General features: G+C 40.2%; 1 protein-coding gene across 6 annotated transcripts in view; it reads left to right on the forward strand.

Moving 5' to 3' along the window:
- The window catches only part of Kif16b (kinesin family member 16B), a 269,825-nt gene that overhangs the window by 165,438 nt on the left and 86,539 nt on the right, over positions 1–17,848 (forward strand). For 2 of the 6 annotated variants that reach the window (XM_048348767.1, XM_048348764.1), the window contains exons 18-23: positions 4,943–4,975; positions 5,319–5,372; positions 6,817–8,175; positions 12,933–13,085; positions 15,559–15,655; positions 16,910–16,960. In XM_048348767.1, the coding sequence (XP_048204724.1) occupies positions 4,943–4,975; positions 5,319–5,372; positions 6,817–8,175; positions 12,933–13,085; positions 15,559–15,655; positions 16,910–16,960 (1,747 nt within the window). The remainder of the gene's footprint in view (positions 1–4,942; positions 4,976–5,318; positions 5,373–6,816; positions 8,176–12,932; positions 13,086–15,558; positions 15,656–16,909; positions 16,961–17,848) is intronic. The other 4 variants (XM_048348768.1, XM_048348765.1, XM_048348766.1 and 1 more) reach the window with 3 other exon arrangements.

Below are 17,848 nucleotides of genomic sequence, written 5' to 3' on the forward strand. Positions count from 1 at the left end.
TTATATGGCCCACTGTAGGCCAGACGCTCTCCACAACTTGATTCTAAAATATCAGATTCTCTATAGAGAAGATTGGGTACAAACCCCTAGAGGCCTCCCTGCCCTGAACTAGTGCCCAGGCATCTAATCTAGCTCAGTGCTATAAGAGTTTACTACATTAGTGCGGGTACAGGAAGCTGTGAAATTAATTGTCTCAAAGCTTGAATGATGCTCAGCCAGTCCTTTCACCCTCGTTTTCTTGATTAGTTCTTGCTTTCTTTTTGTTGTTTTTGTTTTGAGCCAGATTCTCACTAAGTAGACAAGCCTCATTTCAAACTTGAGATCTTGCCTCAGCTCATGTGTACTAGAATTACATACTTTGTAATCTGTTTATCAGTTTTGTTGCCTACTGGTTCCTTCACCTGTCACAAATAATGTCCCTGATTCTTATTTTTCTAACTCTACTACTTCTTAAAACTTTACCACTTCTCCTCATTCTTAATAACAGACATTGTTTCTGACCTTACAGAGAGTATAGCCATCCTAAGAGGACAACACCATACCCTCAAATCCCATGTCTGCTTTATAGTCATCCTTCCTGCTCCTGTCCTGTCCCAGTGGCAGAATTTCTCCTTTTGGATTTCTTAGAGTAGCCTCTTCTACCTCTAAGGTTAATATCTAATATTTATTAACTGCCAAATGCTCATGTATATTATCTTAGCTCTTCTCACTTAGTGAGGACCACGATTATTTTTGAATTCGTCTTCTGATGAGGAAACTGAGGCTTAGAAAGATTGGGAGATTCTCCCATGGTTAGATAGGAATCAGAATCTGACCTTGGTTGGAGTACCATAGCCATTGTCCACTCACCCCCACTTCTCCTGCCTTTTCAGTGACTGTGACTACTGTCCATCTGGCATTTTTGGCTTCTTTCCATTTTTTTCTTCCTAGTCTTTCTGCTAGATGTTGATGTCAATGTCAAGTATGCACAAGAATCTTCCATCTGTTAAAATCAACATCTGTTCTCCTAAATCTATCTCTCTTCTCCTCTCTCTGTCTCTCTGTCTGTCTGTCTGTCTGTCTGTCTCTCTCTCTCGTTCTCTCTCACTATCAGTCATAGGTCTTGAACTCAGGGCCTGGGCATTGTCACTAAACACTTTTGCTCAAGGCTATTGTTCTACCACTTTGAGCCAAAACACCACTTCCAGTTTTTTAGTGACTAACTGGAGATAAGAGTCTCATGGGGACTTTTCTGCCCCAGCTTGCTTCAAACCACAGTCCTCATATCTCAGTCTCCTAAGTAGTTATGATTCCAGGTGTAAGCCACCGGCACCTGGATATCCTGTCTTTTTTATAACTAAAAAAGCCCCACCATGTTTATACTCACAGTTTCCACATTCCTCCCCTTACTCCTTAGCTGACTGTAGTCCAGCCTTACCTGGCAGAGGTCACCTCAAAGGAACTTCCATGATGCCAAGCACAAGGGGTGCTCCTTGGGCCCTATTTTACTCAGCGTTCCTGAATCATTTCATACCATAATTCCTTCCTTTTTGGTGAAACCTCCATTTTCCTCTGCCTTCATGCACCTCCCCTATCCTGAGATCCTCTGTCTCTAACTGTCCATCCCTGGCCTCACTTGAGGACCAGCCTTCTCTGCCTATAGTGGATGTGGTCAAATTCTACTTCTGTATTCTCATTCTTCCCCTGGGTCCTGCTTAAGCTTAGTCTTTTTGTGGCTTCGATTACTGTCCACAAGATGGCAAATCACAAGACTTTATCCTCCACCCTTATAAGGTGCTGACTTAGTAGTCAGCATCGAGTCTCTATGCTTGCTGGATATGTCATTTTGATTGGAATTATTTGGTTAGATCTAAGTGAAACTGAGCTTACTCTTCAGAAGTCAGGGTGAAGAGATTACACTATTGAACTCTATAGTCAAGCCTAATTTTGCTATTGGTTATATGGTTGTATCTCATGTGTGAAATAGGGGTAATGGCTACCCCACAGAGTCATTGTAGGAATTGAATGTACTGAAAGCAGTGTCAGATGTGACTGAACTGGTTACTAGCTTCAGTGGGTATTACCTTCTACCCAGGACCCTATCACCTTGAGTAATACTGGCACAGCTATAGCCACACTACTTACCCAGCCCTATAGTCTCTTCTTTGGTGCTTTTTATCTCAGAGGGCATAACTCTGTAACAGCAGTACATAGCAACAAATATATCTGAAGTGTTCTCACTTTATCATGACTACAACCTTCTACAGTAGATGGAGATTATTCTTTAACTTCTATACAAATGAAGCATCCAAGGTTAAATAATTCATATGTTGTTTCACAACCACTAGAATTTATGTTTAAACCTGTTGACCTCCAAGCTCAGACTCTTGGCAGTTATATTACATCCTCTTCCTGTTTCTGCAGTTTGCCCAGAAACATCTTTGAGTCTTCCTTTCTTGTTATCAACCCTACCAAACGCAACCTGCCATGTTAACCACCTGCCTATCACGAGATATAACTTCTTTGCCCTACTCATCTTGGGTTCTGACTCTGTAATCTCTTTTTTTTTGTTGTTGTTTTAATTTTTCTTTCTTTTTCTTTCTGGTACTTTTTTTTTTTTTTTTTTTTGGCCAGTCCTGGGCCTTGGACTCAGGGACTGAGCACTGTCCCTGGCTTCTTTTTGCTCAAAGATAGCACTCTGCCACTTGAGCCACAGCACCACTTCTGGCCATTTTCTATATATGTGGTGCTGGGGAATGGAACCCAGGGCTTCATGTATATGAGGCAAGCACTCTTGCCACTAGGCCATATTCCCAGCCCTCTGTAATCTCTTGTTAAGATTACAGTGGTGTCCTAGTTCAGCTGCTGGCTTCCACATTGCTTCTTACCCCATGCAGTGTCTATGGAACCTCAAATGTAGGTGTCTCTTTCAAGATGTTTTTCTGCCAGTGTTCAAAATCTTTAATATAACAACTCCAAGTGCTTTCACTGTCTGACTCTGGCATCTCTTGAACTTCATTCATGTCTTGCCATTTCTAAGGTCTGGCTTTATTGAACTTTTGTGAACTTGCACCATGTGAGAGAATGGCAGAGGCTCTCCCTAGAAATTAGGAATCTGTGGGATACATTAACTATCACAGACTGATTAACTATTACAGACTGATGAGCCCTCTTGCATACCATATTGTGTGACACTGTGTTTGATAAATATATGTATTCTATGAAAATGTCATGCTAGGTATTTTAACTTAGATTTTATGATCTCCTTGTGACCATGCAGCTCCTTAGCAAATGGTAATTGTTGGTAGTATCGATTTTTGTGCTGCCAATGTTTATTCAAGCACCCCCTCCTACTGTACTGCTTTGTAAAATGAAGGTGATAAATGTGTGCCCCTCCTCCTAAGATTGGCAGAACAACACAAGTGTTGTGTATCCTGAATATCAAGCACAGAATCGGCATGCTATAAGCAGTCCTTATTGTTTTGGATTTTTGGCAAACTGAAATCTCAGTCTAGCATTTGGCTTATTGCTCTGTGTGTGTGGGCAAAGCAGCATCCACCGATGCTTACACTGAGCCCTGGGTCACAGAAAAGAAAACAAAACAAAAATCAAGAATAAAAACATTAGGGAATTTCTCCAGTTATAAAAATATTCCATCCAATAATGCATTCTGACTCACAAAAATTCTAGAAAGACTAAACTATATATTTAAGTCTGAAAATGTTGCCTAAGAAACTTTCCAAGGCTTATGTTTATAGTTAAGCAAAAAAAATGAGCATAGTTAAATTTTAATGAATCCTGTACCCATTAATGTAACAAAATACAGGCTGGACTCCATGGCAGACAGATGCTTTTTCTATGTATTTATGTGACTGATTTCTTTCATAGATGGCAATTTTGGTAATAATAGATTATTTTCCTTGGACAGTAGTAGTACAGTCCCATTTAAGTTTCAGTGAAGGACTTAGTACTTGTATTTTACATTACAAACTTCTACACTCCTTTATAATGAGTCAATGAAGGGTACTTGGAAGCAGGCTGTTGGAGGTTCAAATCTTTAACACTGGATAAGTGATTTGACATATCAGGGCTACTCTATAAAATGGAGATATTATTTGCTACCTTAAGAATTTTCCTGGAAAGTAAAGGGAGGCAGCATTGAAAGTCACATAGTACGTGCTGTATCCTAGATTGTCCATTTTGCTTACAAAAGCAACCAGACATCCTACTCTCAATATTAGCTCAAATTAAAGTGAAAAGAGAACTGTTTAAAGTATTTGTTAGATCCTTGTAAAAGTAACTGTGTTGCCAATCTGGATTTGCACATTATCCAAAGAAAACTATTTATGCTGAATTTTTTCCATGGTTCAACTTTCCAACTATATCTGCAGTCTGCCACCCAGGAGTATATATAAGTCCAACAGTTCATGCTATTTAATTGTAATGATAAAATCTTGCAATAATTTTGGTATTTGAGAAATCACTTTGTGTTATGAATATTTGAATGAGTTCTTGAATCCCCAGTGTCCAACCCACTTCTTTCCCTCCATTTTTTTTTTAACAATGACTGTAAATGTGTTAACAATCTCATAACCCACAGTAAGGCCTATGTTAAATAAGTAGGAATTCTAGAAGGATCATGACATATTTTTGCACAGTACAATGTGCCTATAAGGTAGCAAAATCTAACATCGATGTGTTCACAATTATGGTGCTCATTATCTGTACTCAGTAATATGAAAAGCATTCAATACTTTGCCTTATAGCACAGCTAACTTTTTGGAGTGTTCTCTTGATGAAATTATTGGGAAATGTGCTATTTATAAATAGACCCAATGATTTGTGCATGACTATTGTCTTTTAATTACCTTATTGCTTTTATGCTGATGTTTCCTCCTGTTAAGTTATTGTCTTAATTGATATCTGTGCTCTTTCTTTCTTTCTTTCTCTCCCTCCCTGGCAGTCTTTTCCCTATAAAAGGACCCATCTGTCTAAGGTAGAGCTTCTCCATTTTTACATACTCATCAGTGACTAAGCTGCATGGAGTAGACATGCTTGTCATTTAAAAGTTGCGTTTAATTCTGCCTTTTAAAAGCACAGTGACATTTTGTTTTCTTGCGAGTCTAATTTTTTCTTTTCAGTCTGAGTTCAAGCACCCAGAAGTATGCCTAATCTCTAATCATAGTTATAGAGCAAAGAATGCATTTAAAACTTGCTAATACATGGCAATTAAAAATAATACTTGAAAAACAGATGCTCTCTGTAATGTGTAATTCTATATACAGAGAGAGCAGAAAGCGCTCTCGCAAAAGTGACTTCTTTTCATTTGATTTTATTAGACTTGAGTTTGAGAGGCAGCAGCGTGAAGAACTTGAAAAATTAGAGAGTAAAAGGTAAGCCATGTGGGGTTGGGGCTTCAACAGTGCTGTTGTCTGTGGGTTCCTCTCTTAATATCTTGGGCTGACTCCATCTGTGCCTGTTCCAGTGTTGCTTGTAGGTAATTGCTTCTTAAGTGGTTGGGGTTTATTTCCTGTTTAAAATTTTAGAAAAGTACATCTTCAAATACTTTAGAGAAACAGGCAATAGAGTCAGTGAGCAGATTTCATATTCTAAATATATGCTAAAATTTGAATTAAAGCCTTATTTTTTCTTAATAATGTTCTTTCAGTTTTTAAAAGATCAAAAGAATGAATGAAAGAGCAAATAAAAACTTACCTTCCTTATTAAGTACTCCTCCCCCTGTCATGAGGCTGAAGATCATAACCAGGTCTTTGCATGTGGCCCACACCTCTAGCTTTTTACTGGTGGGGCAATATTTGTTCATTTGTTTGGTTTTGATTTGAAATAGGATCTTACTTGCAGCACACTCTGTCCTGGAACTCATGATCTTCCTGCTGTGTCACCGCACCTAGCTACCTGTCCCCTACCTTCTTAAAAATGTCCCCTGTGTTATTAAACCACCAGTATTGCCCAACCTGTAATTAGCCACAGAGAATTAATTTGCAGCTAGAGATTTATTCTCTAGACCCTGGAGTGTAAATGTCACACATGAGTCAGTTTCCCTTCCAGCCTCATACAAGGCAGGGGCTTTGCTGGGTCAGAAGATGGAAGCTGTATGCACACTGTCATTTCATACTCTTCAGTGGAGCAGTCTAACCCCCCTGTCCTTGAATTAGCACCCTTGAGGGTCACTTGTATTCTAGAGGAAATATATCACCTAACCCCCATGGTTGTGCATTTGAGGATTGTAGTGTGGATGTCAGTTGTTTTCGGTGTTATGCATTAATAAACTAATATTTGGGACCATTTGGTAATCCCCTCTGGTCCTAAAATAGTGATTAAATGCTAAGCAGCATGTAGTTATTTGAGCTGGAACAGTGAACTGTCGATTATCTTGACTTTGATATTTGACCCCCTTGAGTTGAAGATAGCATGGGCATTTTTCTTTAGTGTCATTTTGTAACTGAACTTCTGTGGAGTTTAAGTCATTGGGCTGACTAAAATTATTCACATTTAAATTTAAATTGGACATGGTTCTTTCTCTTTGAGCTCAGGGGCCCTTTTAATTATATCATGCCTAACACATTATGATTCTATGCTCCACAAAGAAACGAAATCAGAGGTTACTTCAGGAGACTAGGCAGATGATATGTTGAACAGTTAAACAATAAAAAAACATCAAACAATGTGCTACTGCCAATTTGAAGGGAAGGCCCTTCCTCTCTTCTTGTAAGGAAAAATTTGGCTTTGTGTTGTGTGCATTTCCAGAGTGATAGGGAAAAGTTAGAGCAGTGGGTGAACATAGTGATCAAATAATGATCCGTGTTTGCCTTGCAGGAAACTCATTGAGGAAATGGAGGAAAAGCAGAAGTCAGACAAGGCTGCACTGGAGCGGATGCAGCAGGAGGTGGAGACCCAACGCAAGGAGACAGAGATCGTTCAGCGCCAGATCCGCAAGCAGGAGGAAAGCCTCAAACGACGCAGCTTCCACATTGAGAACAAGTTCAAGGACCTGCTTGCCGAGAAGGAAAAGTTTGAGGAGGAAAGACTGAGGGAGCAGCAGGAAATCGAACTGCAGAAGAAAAGACAGGAGGAAGAGAGCTTGCTTCGCATCAAAGAAGAGCTGCAGCGCTTACAAGAACTGAACAACAGTGAACAGGCCGAGAAAGTGCAGATATCCCAAGAACTGGACCGGCTCCACAGGGAAAAAGATGAGCAGTGTGCTAAGCTGGAGCTGGAAAAAAGGAGGCTGGAAGAGGAAGAGAAGGAGCAGGTGCTGCTTGTGGCCCACCTCGAGGAGCAGCTGCGAGAGAAGCAGCAGATGACTCCACTGCTGCAGCTGGGCGAGGTCCAGCGGGTAGAGGAGGAGAAGAAAGACCTGGAAGGCATTCGGGAAGCCCTGCTGCAGGCCAGAGAAGCCCAGGCTGGAGGGGATAAAGATGGTGAGGAGTTGGAAAAAGCTCAGCTGCATTTCTTGGAGTTCAAGAGAAGGCAGTTTATTGGATTGGCAAAGATAGAGAAAGACCTGATCCAACAGAAGGACCTCCTGAGAAAAGCAGTCCAAGAAGAGCAGAAAACTCTCAAGCATTTAAAATATGAAAACCACGAGGTATCTAGATTGGCAGAAGCAAATGATGGTAGTGTCCCAAATGTCACTGGTATGGCTGAAGATTTAGAAAAAATAAAGCCAGCGGAGTACAGATTACAGTATAAGGAACGTCAGCTCCAGTACCTTCTGCAAAAGCATCTACCAGCTCTGTTGGAAGAAAAGAAAAAAGTGCTCGAAATCCTTGACCAAGGCACTCTGGGATTAGACAACACTCTTTATCAGGTGGAAAAGGAAATGGAAGAAAAAGAAGAACAGCTTGCGCAGTACCAAACCAGAGCCAGTGAGCTGCAGCAACTCCAAGCAACCTTCGAATTCACTGCAAACGTGGCCCGGCAGGAAGATAAAGTGAGGAAGAAGGAAAAGGAGATTTTGGAGTCCCAGGAGAAGCAGCAGAGAGAGGCACTGGAGAGGGCTGTGGCCAAGTTGGAGAGGAGACGATCTGCTCTGCAGAGGCACTCCACCCTGGGCCTGGAGATCCAAGAACAGAGGCAGAAACTTGCCACACTCAGAGGCAGCAGCAGTGGGCAGGCAGGACTCCACGCAGGCCTGGAAGCTGAGCAGGAGGCCCTGGAGAAGGACCGAGAGAGGTGAGAGGAGGAGAGGAGGGTAGGGAGAGTGCGACATACAGTAGGAGTCCAGTGGTGGCTCCTTTGATTTTATTTTTATATTCTTTTTTTCTTTAAATAAACATTTTATTGTTATTAAGATGTACAGAGAGGGCCTACCATTTCATAAATCATTTAATGAGTACATTTTCCTTTTGGGGGGATGATGTCATCCTTTCCTGCACTTTCCCTCAGTCCACTAGATTTTTTTTTATTAATCTTTTTTCTTTATTGTCAAAGTGTGGTACAGAGGGGTTACAGATTCATTTATAAGGCAGTGAGTACATTTCTTCTTCAACTTGTTACCTCCTCTTACTATACAAGCACATAAGATTGTCTTTTGTTGTTGTTGTTGTTGGTTGTAGGCTTGAACTCGGCGTAGTTCTGTCTCTGAGGTCTTCAGCTTAAGGCTAGAGCTCTACCTCTTGATCCACAGTACCACTTCCCTTTTCTGGTGGTTAACTGGAGATAAGAGTTTGACAGACTTTCCTGCCCAGGCTGGCTTTAAACCGCAATCCTCAGATCTCAGCCTCCTGAGTAGCTAGGATTACAGACATGAGCCACTGGCGCCCAGCTAAGATGCCCTTTTAAAATTGTTGGTCCAGTGTTAAAAAAAAAAAATCCTGCAAAAACCCAAACCCAAACCCTTCTACTAACTCACACAATAAATGCTTTCATAGATTGATAAATTTGTAAGTTGAGCAAGCTTTCTTCTTCATCCCTCCTCTCTCTTCCTCTGTAGCTCCCTCTCCACCTCCCTTTTCCTTTCTTGTGCCCTCTCTACTGTCCCTCTGATATTAATCCTCGCTTATCCTCTCCTATGTCTCTGCTTTCTTCCCCCTTATCTCTTTCTCACTTCCCATCTTCTCCTTCCTCCTTAGTAACTTCACATGAGGAATTTAGGTTTTCCGTGACTAGTACTTGCCACAATGGGGCATCACCCCCAGACTTCATGCTGTCCCAATTTAGGGAGAGCCAAATCCAGTACTTCCCTCATACCCATTGAGTCACATTTGAGAGCAGACTCAGGACTCTGTTAGAAAAACAGCCTATCAACCCAGCAGACAAATTCTGCAGATGGTCGTGAACACAATGGAATATTCCAACATGGTTGCAGCTATCCACATACTACTGTATTTTTTATTGTGAAAAATAAAACAGAAAATAGCACTCTTTATGATGAGGAAAGAATCTTTATTGTTCTTTGTCAATACAGGCGTACCACCAGTAGAGGAATAAATATACAATATGCAAACAGCTGTTCTGGTAGTTCTGAAGGCATAATGCTAGATCTCAGAAAGGCCCTGGAACACTTTATGTTTGAATGCTATTTAGTTTGGAGATCTACAAGAAGAAGCTATTCTCTGGCCCAATCCCTTCCTACCAGAATGGCCTTGGGCAAAATGTTTCTTCTTTGGCCCTCACTGTCCATACAGACATGGGTAAGATCAGACGTTGGTGAATTTTCTTTTAGTTTCAGATCCACTAGTCAATTGGGGGTCTTAACTGAAAGAAGGCCTAGAATGTTACTTTGTCCCACACCAAACACCACCACTTCAGCAGAATTTCTGTGTACTTGCCTTAAATACCCTCCAACTTATCAGTTGACAGAGGTGTAAGGTCTCTTGCCAAAGACAAGACAAGACCTACTCAGTTGGGTTCTGTGGCCTTTTGCTCCTCATCTTTCCTGAGAAGGTCAAGGCAACTTCCTTTTAAATGACCGGCTTATCCTGAGGGTGATATTTGCAACTCTGATAATTCCTTCAGGCAAAATAACAGTCAAAAACCATCATGCTATTATTTCAGAGAAATAGGTTGGAGGTTTACAAAAACTTGTAGGTATGTTATGTAAATGAAATTGCTGGACAAGGCTCCAGCCTGAAGAAATTTAAAAGTAGTGGAGGGCGTGCTCTCAATTTGTGTCCTGCAGTGTGCAATAAGAATGCAGCATAGCTTTTAGCTTGATATCCCTGGCTTTTGTCAGCTAGTCATTTAGTATTACTACTCAGTAAGAATGGACATGAATGTAATTTTGTGTAAATGATTTCCCAATGTCAGCATTCTCCAAAACCCACACAAAGAAGACCTTTAGCTTTGTGGGTTTGGATGAGCTAAACTGCTAAGATCTAGTTCAGCCCAATAAATTTCAGGTCATTTCCAGTGGCTTTCCAGCTTTCTGTGGGTGTTGTTATCATGTTTGTGTTTTATTTTCTTGTGGGGGTGGAGGAGGGCTCTCTTAGTCCTCCATTATGCTCTATGAGACCTGACTTTTGGGTCCTTGTGAAATTTCACAAATATAAAACAGTAACTTCATGTAAGAGCAGACTGGACAACAGTACACTGAAAGTGATTTCTCCATTGTCTTCTAGTGCTTTATGAGCAAGGTTTAGTTCGGTGTGTGTGTGTGTGTGTGTGTGTGTGTGTGTGTGTGTGTGTGTGTGTGTGTCGTGTGTGTGTGTTCATGTGTCAATACTGGGGCTTCAACTTAGGGCTTGGGTGCTGCCTCTTAGCTTGTTCACTCAAGGTGCTCTACCACTTGAGCCACAGCTCTATTTCCAGCTTTTTGATAGTTAACTGGGGATAAGAGTCTTACAGACTATCCTGCCCTGGCTGACTTTGGACTGTGATCCTCAGATCTTAGCTTTCGAGTTGCTAGGAGATACCTGGCTAGTTCTTTATATTGTCTTCTTTCCAGCACCTGCTCACTTCAGCTGTCCAGCTGAGCTGAACACATCAGGCATCCTTCTGAGAGAAATCCTCCTGTCGCCATCGTAGCCAAAGCAGAGGAAAACTGTTACTACACATTTAATCGTGTTTTCTTATCAGAAATAATAATTATAGTCATTTTATTAATCATGATGACTTTAATAATAACAGTTATAAGGCTCACCATGAAAAGTGTGTAACTCCACAACTTTTTAAGTGCCACATGTATGTTTTCCTATGTTTTTCCAATAAAGGAGTACCATCATCCTCACTGGAGAATTTGATCTTGAAATCGTTATAAAGCCACTGGGGAACAGTTTGAAAGTGGCAGAGCAGCAATTTGAGTCTAGGTTTATTTCCCACATAGCTCTGAGTTACTTTGTTCTCCTATCTACTGACCATGTGACTTCCTGCTATAAAGACAGGCCAGTTCTTCACATAGGGTGTCTTCCTTGGGATGCTCTGTTTGTCCCTTGCCACCTCTAAAAATCCATCTTCAGGGCCCTGCTCCCTTTGTTCTGGGAAGGTTTTTTTTTTTTTTTTCTCTATTGTAGCAGTTAAGGAGACTTAGAGTAATTCAGGCATCTTCTTAACTATGAACATTGTTAGTCACCTGCGTGTGTCCCACTTGCTTTCCTCACTTTTGTTGAGGAGAGTCCACCATCTTACACCTCTGTTGAATGCTTAGTCCTTCCTGTTCTGAAAATACTGGATGCCCTACAAATTGATGCTTAAGAAATGCTTAGGGGGGCTGGGGATATAGCCTAGTGGCAAGAGTGCCTGCCTCGGATACACGAGGCCCTAGGTTCGATTCCCCAGCACCACATATACAGAAAACGGCCAGAAGCGGCGCTGTGGCTCAAGTGGCAGAGTGCTGGCCTTGAGTGGGAAGAAGCCAGGGACAGTGCTTAGGCCCTGAGTCCAAGGCCCAGGACTGGCCAAAAAAAAAAAAAAGAAATGCTTAGGGCTCAATAGGCAGATGAAGACTTGAGTTAAGCTGGACAATGCCTCCTGTGAAACCCAGGAGTGCTTCCTTGGTAACCCCCCTCCCCCAAGATCATGTCTCTGGGAGTTAAGAATGTGGCTTTTATGTTGACAGATGGGTCAGATTGCTGCTGGTGACAGTAGAAGATGTGTCAGTACCTGAAGTTAGAATCTGAGCTTTGGAACTCCTGGAAATTAGAGAGATCAGCTGACTCTCTTATTGGATTCATAGAAATAACCTGCCCATATTCCTAGAGTGAGTGAGCTACAGCCCATTACTACTGAATTTTATGTGTCAAATTTGCTAGCAAGCTTGATTCTAGTGTAGCTCAATGTTCCTAGATTCAAGCATGCCCAAGATAGCAGGAGAATGGCCTTACATACACCTGACCATCTTAGATGTATCATTTATCATTTGGTTCAATTTCAATTTATTACAAACAATGACTTTCCTGGGTTTCTCTCTCTCTCCTCTCTCCCCCATTCTCCCAACCTCCACCCCTTCTGCCTTGGCCAGTGCCGTGTTTTCTGGCAAAGCTCCTTTGCTCAGATTGCTTTCTGCACCAGGAGCATCTTTTCACCATCATCTCCAACTGCAATTTTCTCCTGGCCTTGGGAGACTCAGAATGGCCTTGCCCATGAAGATCTTCCTATGTCAATAATTTCTAAAAGCTTTTTGAAGCATTGTCAACTAGAAGTATTTTACAGAAATCCAATATGTAGCTCATATAACTAAGGCTGTTTAATTAGACATTGGAGACTCAGAATCTCATACAGCAGCCTCAGGGACTTGCTTGGAGCACAGTGGCAGTATCTGCCCATGTGATTTAAGTACTCCAGCTTTCGGATACCAGCAACACTTATCCTGGACCCTTCTATGGTTCCTTTTCATCTTAACTGACTTATAGGTGTGTGGTAAATATTGTACAAGAAGTTAGATCCATTTCTTGTTAGGTTCTCCTGTAGTTTTTTACAACAATGTTTTGCACAAGGCATATGCTTAAGAAATACTACTAATGAATGCATTTATGTGGTTCCTATTTGTTTAGGTTAGAGCATGAAATTCAGCAGCTGAAACAGAAGATCTGTGATGTGGATGGGATTCAGAGAGATCATTGCGGGACCCTAGAAGGAAAGACGGCTCCTTCTAGTTTACCATCTAGTGCTGAAAAATCCCCCCTGGCTCCCCTGATGGATGCCCGGTACTCAACATTTAACTGGTGCTATGCTTCCCTTGGGTTTGAGTTAATGACTCCTTATACTCAGAGTGCCTGTATTGGCCAGTTTGATTATGTGGGGTCTATCAAAGGCAGCTGTAATATGGTGCCTAAGAAGTGCTCTGTTTATCAGGTGCTGCCTGGTTGGTGATGGGGTGGAGGATCATATGGAGGAAATCAAAGACCTGTGAGAATTGGTCTGCCAAACCCAAGGAATCTTGGTGCACATAATTAGTATGAGAGGTGGAATTAGAAGGTGCAGGGGAGCAGACCTACCTAGAACTGGGGGCAATCGGGCCAGGTTGAACACCACTAAGATATAGAATTAATTGAGTTGTATCAAGAAAAAGGATCTTGTGCTGATAATTACTAAGTCATTGATTAAAAAGAGGTGAAGAAGCCAGGCACAGGTGGCTCACGCCTATAACCCTAGATACCCAGGAAGCTGAAATCTGAGGATTGAGGTTTGAAGCCAGCCCAGGCAGAATAGTCTGTGTGACTCTTATTGCCAGTTAACCACCAAAATGCCAAAAGTGCAGTTGTGGCTCAAGTGGTAGAGCTCTAGTCGTGAGCACCACATCTCGGGGACAATGCCCAGGCCCTGAGTTCAACCCAAAATAATAAAACAAAATGAAACAACAACAAAAAAAACCCTGGTGAAATTTGTTATAAATGTTGTACGAGTATTTTCAAAATGACCATGTATATCGTGTATATCTATTGTAGATAGATAAATAGGCATATTATATATTCATATATATGCGCATACAATTTTATTGTGATCAAATGACTTGCCAGGTAGGTGGCCTTATAAATCATTCTGTAGCCTATATGACTCACATAAATCAACTCAATCATTCCTTGCCTATAAGAAAACAGTGACTGTTTTCCTCTGCCCTATCTTTATGAAGGGGACTCTTTCAACTGTACAGTCTTGGATTAAATCTAAGGAGATGAGTATTTGGGTATCAGTATGTACTCAGAATGGACTCCTTTGCAATCCTTCAGTCTAGGTCTATATTTTTCAAGTTGCTAGTTCAAACTTTCAATAACAATCTGAGGAAATCATTGTAAATGGCCTTCACCCATATTTGGTTGCCTTTGATTTTTTGCCTTTGATTTTTTGCCTATAATACCAAAAGGTAAATATTGTACTTCATTTGGGGTTTTGTGCTTAAAATACTTATCTCTTTTCTCAGCATTTTACTTTTTTTTGGCCAGTCCTGGGGATTGAACTCAGGGTCTGAGCACTGTCCCTGGCTTTGTTTTGCTCAAGGCTAACACTCTACTACTTGAGCCACAGCACTACTTTTGGCTTTTTCTGTTTATGTGGTGCTGAGGAATCGAACCCAGGTTTCATGAATGCTAGGCAAGTACTCTACCACTAAGCCACATTCTCAGCCCCACAAAATTGGTTTTTGTTGGCCAATAGCACAGAAATGTTGAAAAGGTTATGCATTTATTTAAAAAGCAAAGGCAGATTTATTTATTTAGTGAATGTGCCCAGATATAAATGTGGAAAATAGTTTAGAATAATCCATCTAATCAGTGTCTATAGAATTGTAGGAATGGGGCCTAGAACTGAGTCAGGTTTTATTTGGCTATTCCATGTCATTGGAGAGAGTTTTGATTTGAGTAAATTCTTTAGACTGTGTTCTCTTAATCAAATAATTTAAAGACAGACTGGAGAATGAGCTGAAATTCACTGAGTTAAGGCCATTGACTATATTTCATACATTGTTTCACTTGCATTCTATGGGGGGCTTGATGTTACTTGACAACTGCTTCAAAAGTCAATCATATCTGTCTTTCACACTGTCTTGGCCCTGTGCCAGACAATTTGGAAGGTAGAAGCCATTAAGATATGATATCATTGGCCAGGTACAGGTACCTCAGCTAGAGACAAGGCAGACTAGGAACAATGCAGGATTGCAACCTATTGTTCTATCTGAATAGTAAAGATCTGTAGTGAGTATGGCTACTTTTCATTCTTTGTTATCCTCCTAAATGAGGACTTAAGATTGGGAAATGACTTGTGATGGAGAAATTACTATCTTCTCTTTCATCCTTCTCTGTGTGAGGAAATAATGTTCTGTGTTGTATGTTAGATTTAAGTTCAGAGCCTCTGAATCATAGAGACTTATTTTCTCCTATCCTGCCTCATGTTTCCACTAAGAAAATAGAGAAGATTTGGAAGCGATGCTTTAATCTCCTTTCCAGTGTTAATATTCTATTTTGTGTGACGTTCTATCTCATTTGGGAAAAACTAGATAGAGATCACACAGCATTAGATACCTCAGAAAGAAGGAAATGGTTGAAATCCCCAAGATGTTTTTATTATTTACAATGTGTCTCATATGGAATGAGACACTCTATTGTGAAAAGTATCATAAAGAGGAATGTGGGAACTAATGTGGTTAGAAAGTATTCAGATTTGTCCCATTGCCATGACTTTCAGGATCAGTGCTTACATTGAAGAAGAAGTCCAAAGACGTCTTCAGGATTTGCATCGTGCCCTTGGAGATGCCAGCAACACATCAGCAGATATGATGAAGGTGAGCTGATTGAGCTAAGCTCACTTTTCAAAATCATCTTGAAAATAAGTTATTGATTCTAGAGAGATAGGTGAGGTCATAATTTTATTGCTCTTTATAAGAAAAGCCAGATGTTTAATATTCCAGAAGAAATACAAATATTGTTTAATAGTTTAGTACTAGGATTACAGGGTAACTCATTTGGTAATTCTGTGATTCCAAGGAAACTGTCAAGTGAATATTAAGTCTTCTAAAAGACTTAATACTTTGTTCACTGATTTAGAAATTTCTACTTGCAACAGTTTTTTTTTTGTTTTCTCCAAAAATAAAGCCAATAACTAGTATGTAATTTAATGGGTAAATTATCCTAAGTAGAAATGTTTTGCCTTGAAAAGATATATACTTGTAACAAGTTGGTTTCTATCAAAATAAAGAGAATTCATTTTTATTAGTATATGTTAATTGTCCAAGGCAATATGTTACCTTGTGACAGTTTCATGCATTCTTAGAATATAACTTTGATCTTATCCTCCACTCTATTACTCTCTCATACTTCCTCTCTGATATTCCCCTCCACATCCCTAATAGTGCTCCCTTTCGATTTTATGTCCTTCCCTGGCTCTAAATTCCACATAGGAGAGAAAACATCATACTGCTTTTTGGGGGAGTCTGTATTTTCTCACTTAAAATACTGATCATTAACTATGTGTGTATGTATATGTTCATATATATATTTATAAGTGGGATAGTTCAATTCTTTTATATGACTTTAGATAATACCACTGCTTTGTATATATCCCAAATTTTCTTTATCTAGTCACTGGGTCATGGTTACACACAAGGCTGATTTTGTAACTTGGCTGTAGGGAATACTGCTGCTGTAAATCCAAACTGTAGGTACCCAGAAGTAGTGTAGCTGGATCCTATGGGTTTTCTATTTTTGATTTCTGTGGTACTTCCATACTAACTTCCATAGTAGGAGACAATTCAGTTTTAACCTGCAAATTAAGAGACAGTCTTTACTAAGTCTTGCTTGTGATATTATTCTTAAACTTTTGAGATTAGGAAGTAAAGGTTCAGTTCTCTTCCCAGCAGATAAATCAGTGAGAGTCATGTTTACCTTGGGAATATAAATTCAACAGAACAGTTGTCACTCTTGAATGACATGTATTTTTTTTATAATTTTGTTCTCATAAATACTTCTAATCAAATCAGTTTTTCACCTCTCTGAACATGCTATAATTTAATATAGAGGGCTTTTTATTTTCTTTTCAGGATAATGAGAAACTTCACAATGGCACCATTCAACGTAAACTAAAATATGAGGTAGGTAATGATTTTTCAGATTGATAGGGTCGCTTAAATTATGGCATGCTTGTGTGATTAAATTTTCTTAATGTTTAGTTGCATAATTAGAATTTTGAAGTCCCTGTGAGATTAATGGCTAATAGGGAAGGGAATCTATTATATGGACTTAAAATTAAATGGAATCCTGCAGGTTGAAAATGGCTTCGGTTTTTATTTGAATGGCATGTAGCTGGGGTGGAGTGGTACCCAGTTTCTCATTTGTAACAGTATCCTATCCTTGGTCTGCATTTAAAAGGTAGCATTACATAATCAGAATCAGATATGAGGTTCGGAAGTGAAACCGAGTACTTCTTCAATGTTTAAAAACCCTGTTCAGTTTATGTACTGCAAGTTGGCCCTAGTACAAAGGAAACACTCTTGATTGGTCAGCTTATTTCCCTGGTGGATTGTCAAACTAATGTTTATTTGGGCATACATTGTTATAGGGCTGTACTTGTATCTGCTTCTACTAAGGGGCATGTCCTTCCTGTATGGGCCAATATTAAAACAAAACAAAACAAAAAAGCCACATAGTAGAAATCTTCTCACCGTATCCCTACATTATTCAACAGAGATCAAGGGGGCGAAGGTTGCATTGTGGGTTTAAGTGACTTTGACCATGGCCATCCCCACTTGCCAGTAGTGACATTATCCTCCTCTGGACACCCAGAGCCAGTAACCCAGACACAACAAAGGTGTTTCCTTCCATTCCCTTGTTTCTACAGTGCCTGGCACACAGTAGATATGCAGTGGGCCTTCATGGTGATGGTTTGTAGATAATGGTGGTAACACTCTATTCAGGAGGACACAATTAAGAATTACCATGAAAACAAGGAAACAAAAAGAGAAACAGCTATATTGAAGTTT

This window comes from Perognathus longimembris, chromosome 6 (assembly GCF_023159225.1).
Source record: "Perognathus longimembris pacificus isolate PPM17 chromosome 6, ASM2315922v1, whole genome shotgun sequence".
In the NCBI taxonomy this organism is placed as follows: domain Eukaryota; kingdom Metazoa; phylum Chordata; class Mammalia; order Rodentia; family Heteromyidae; genus Perognathus; species Perognathus longimembris.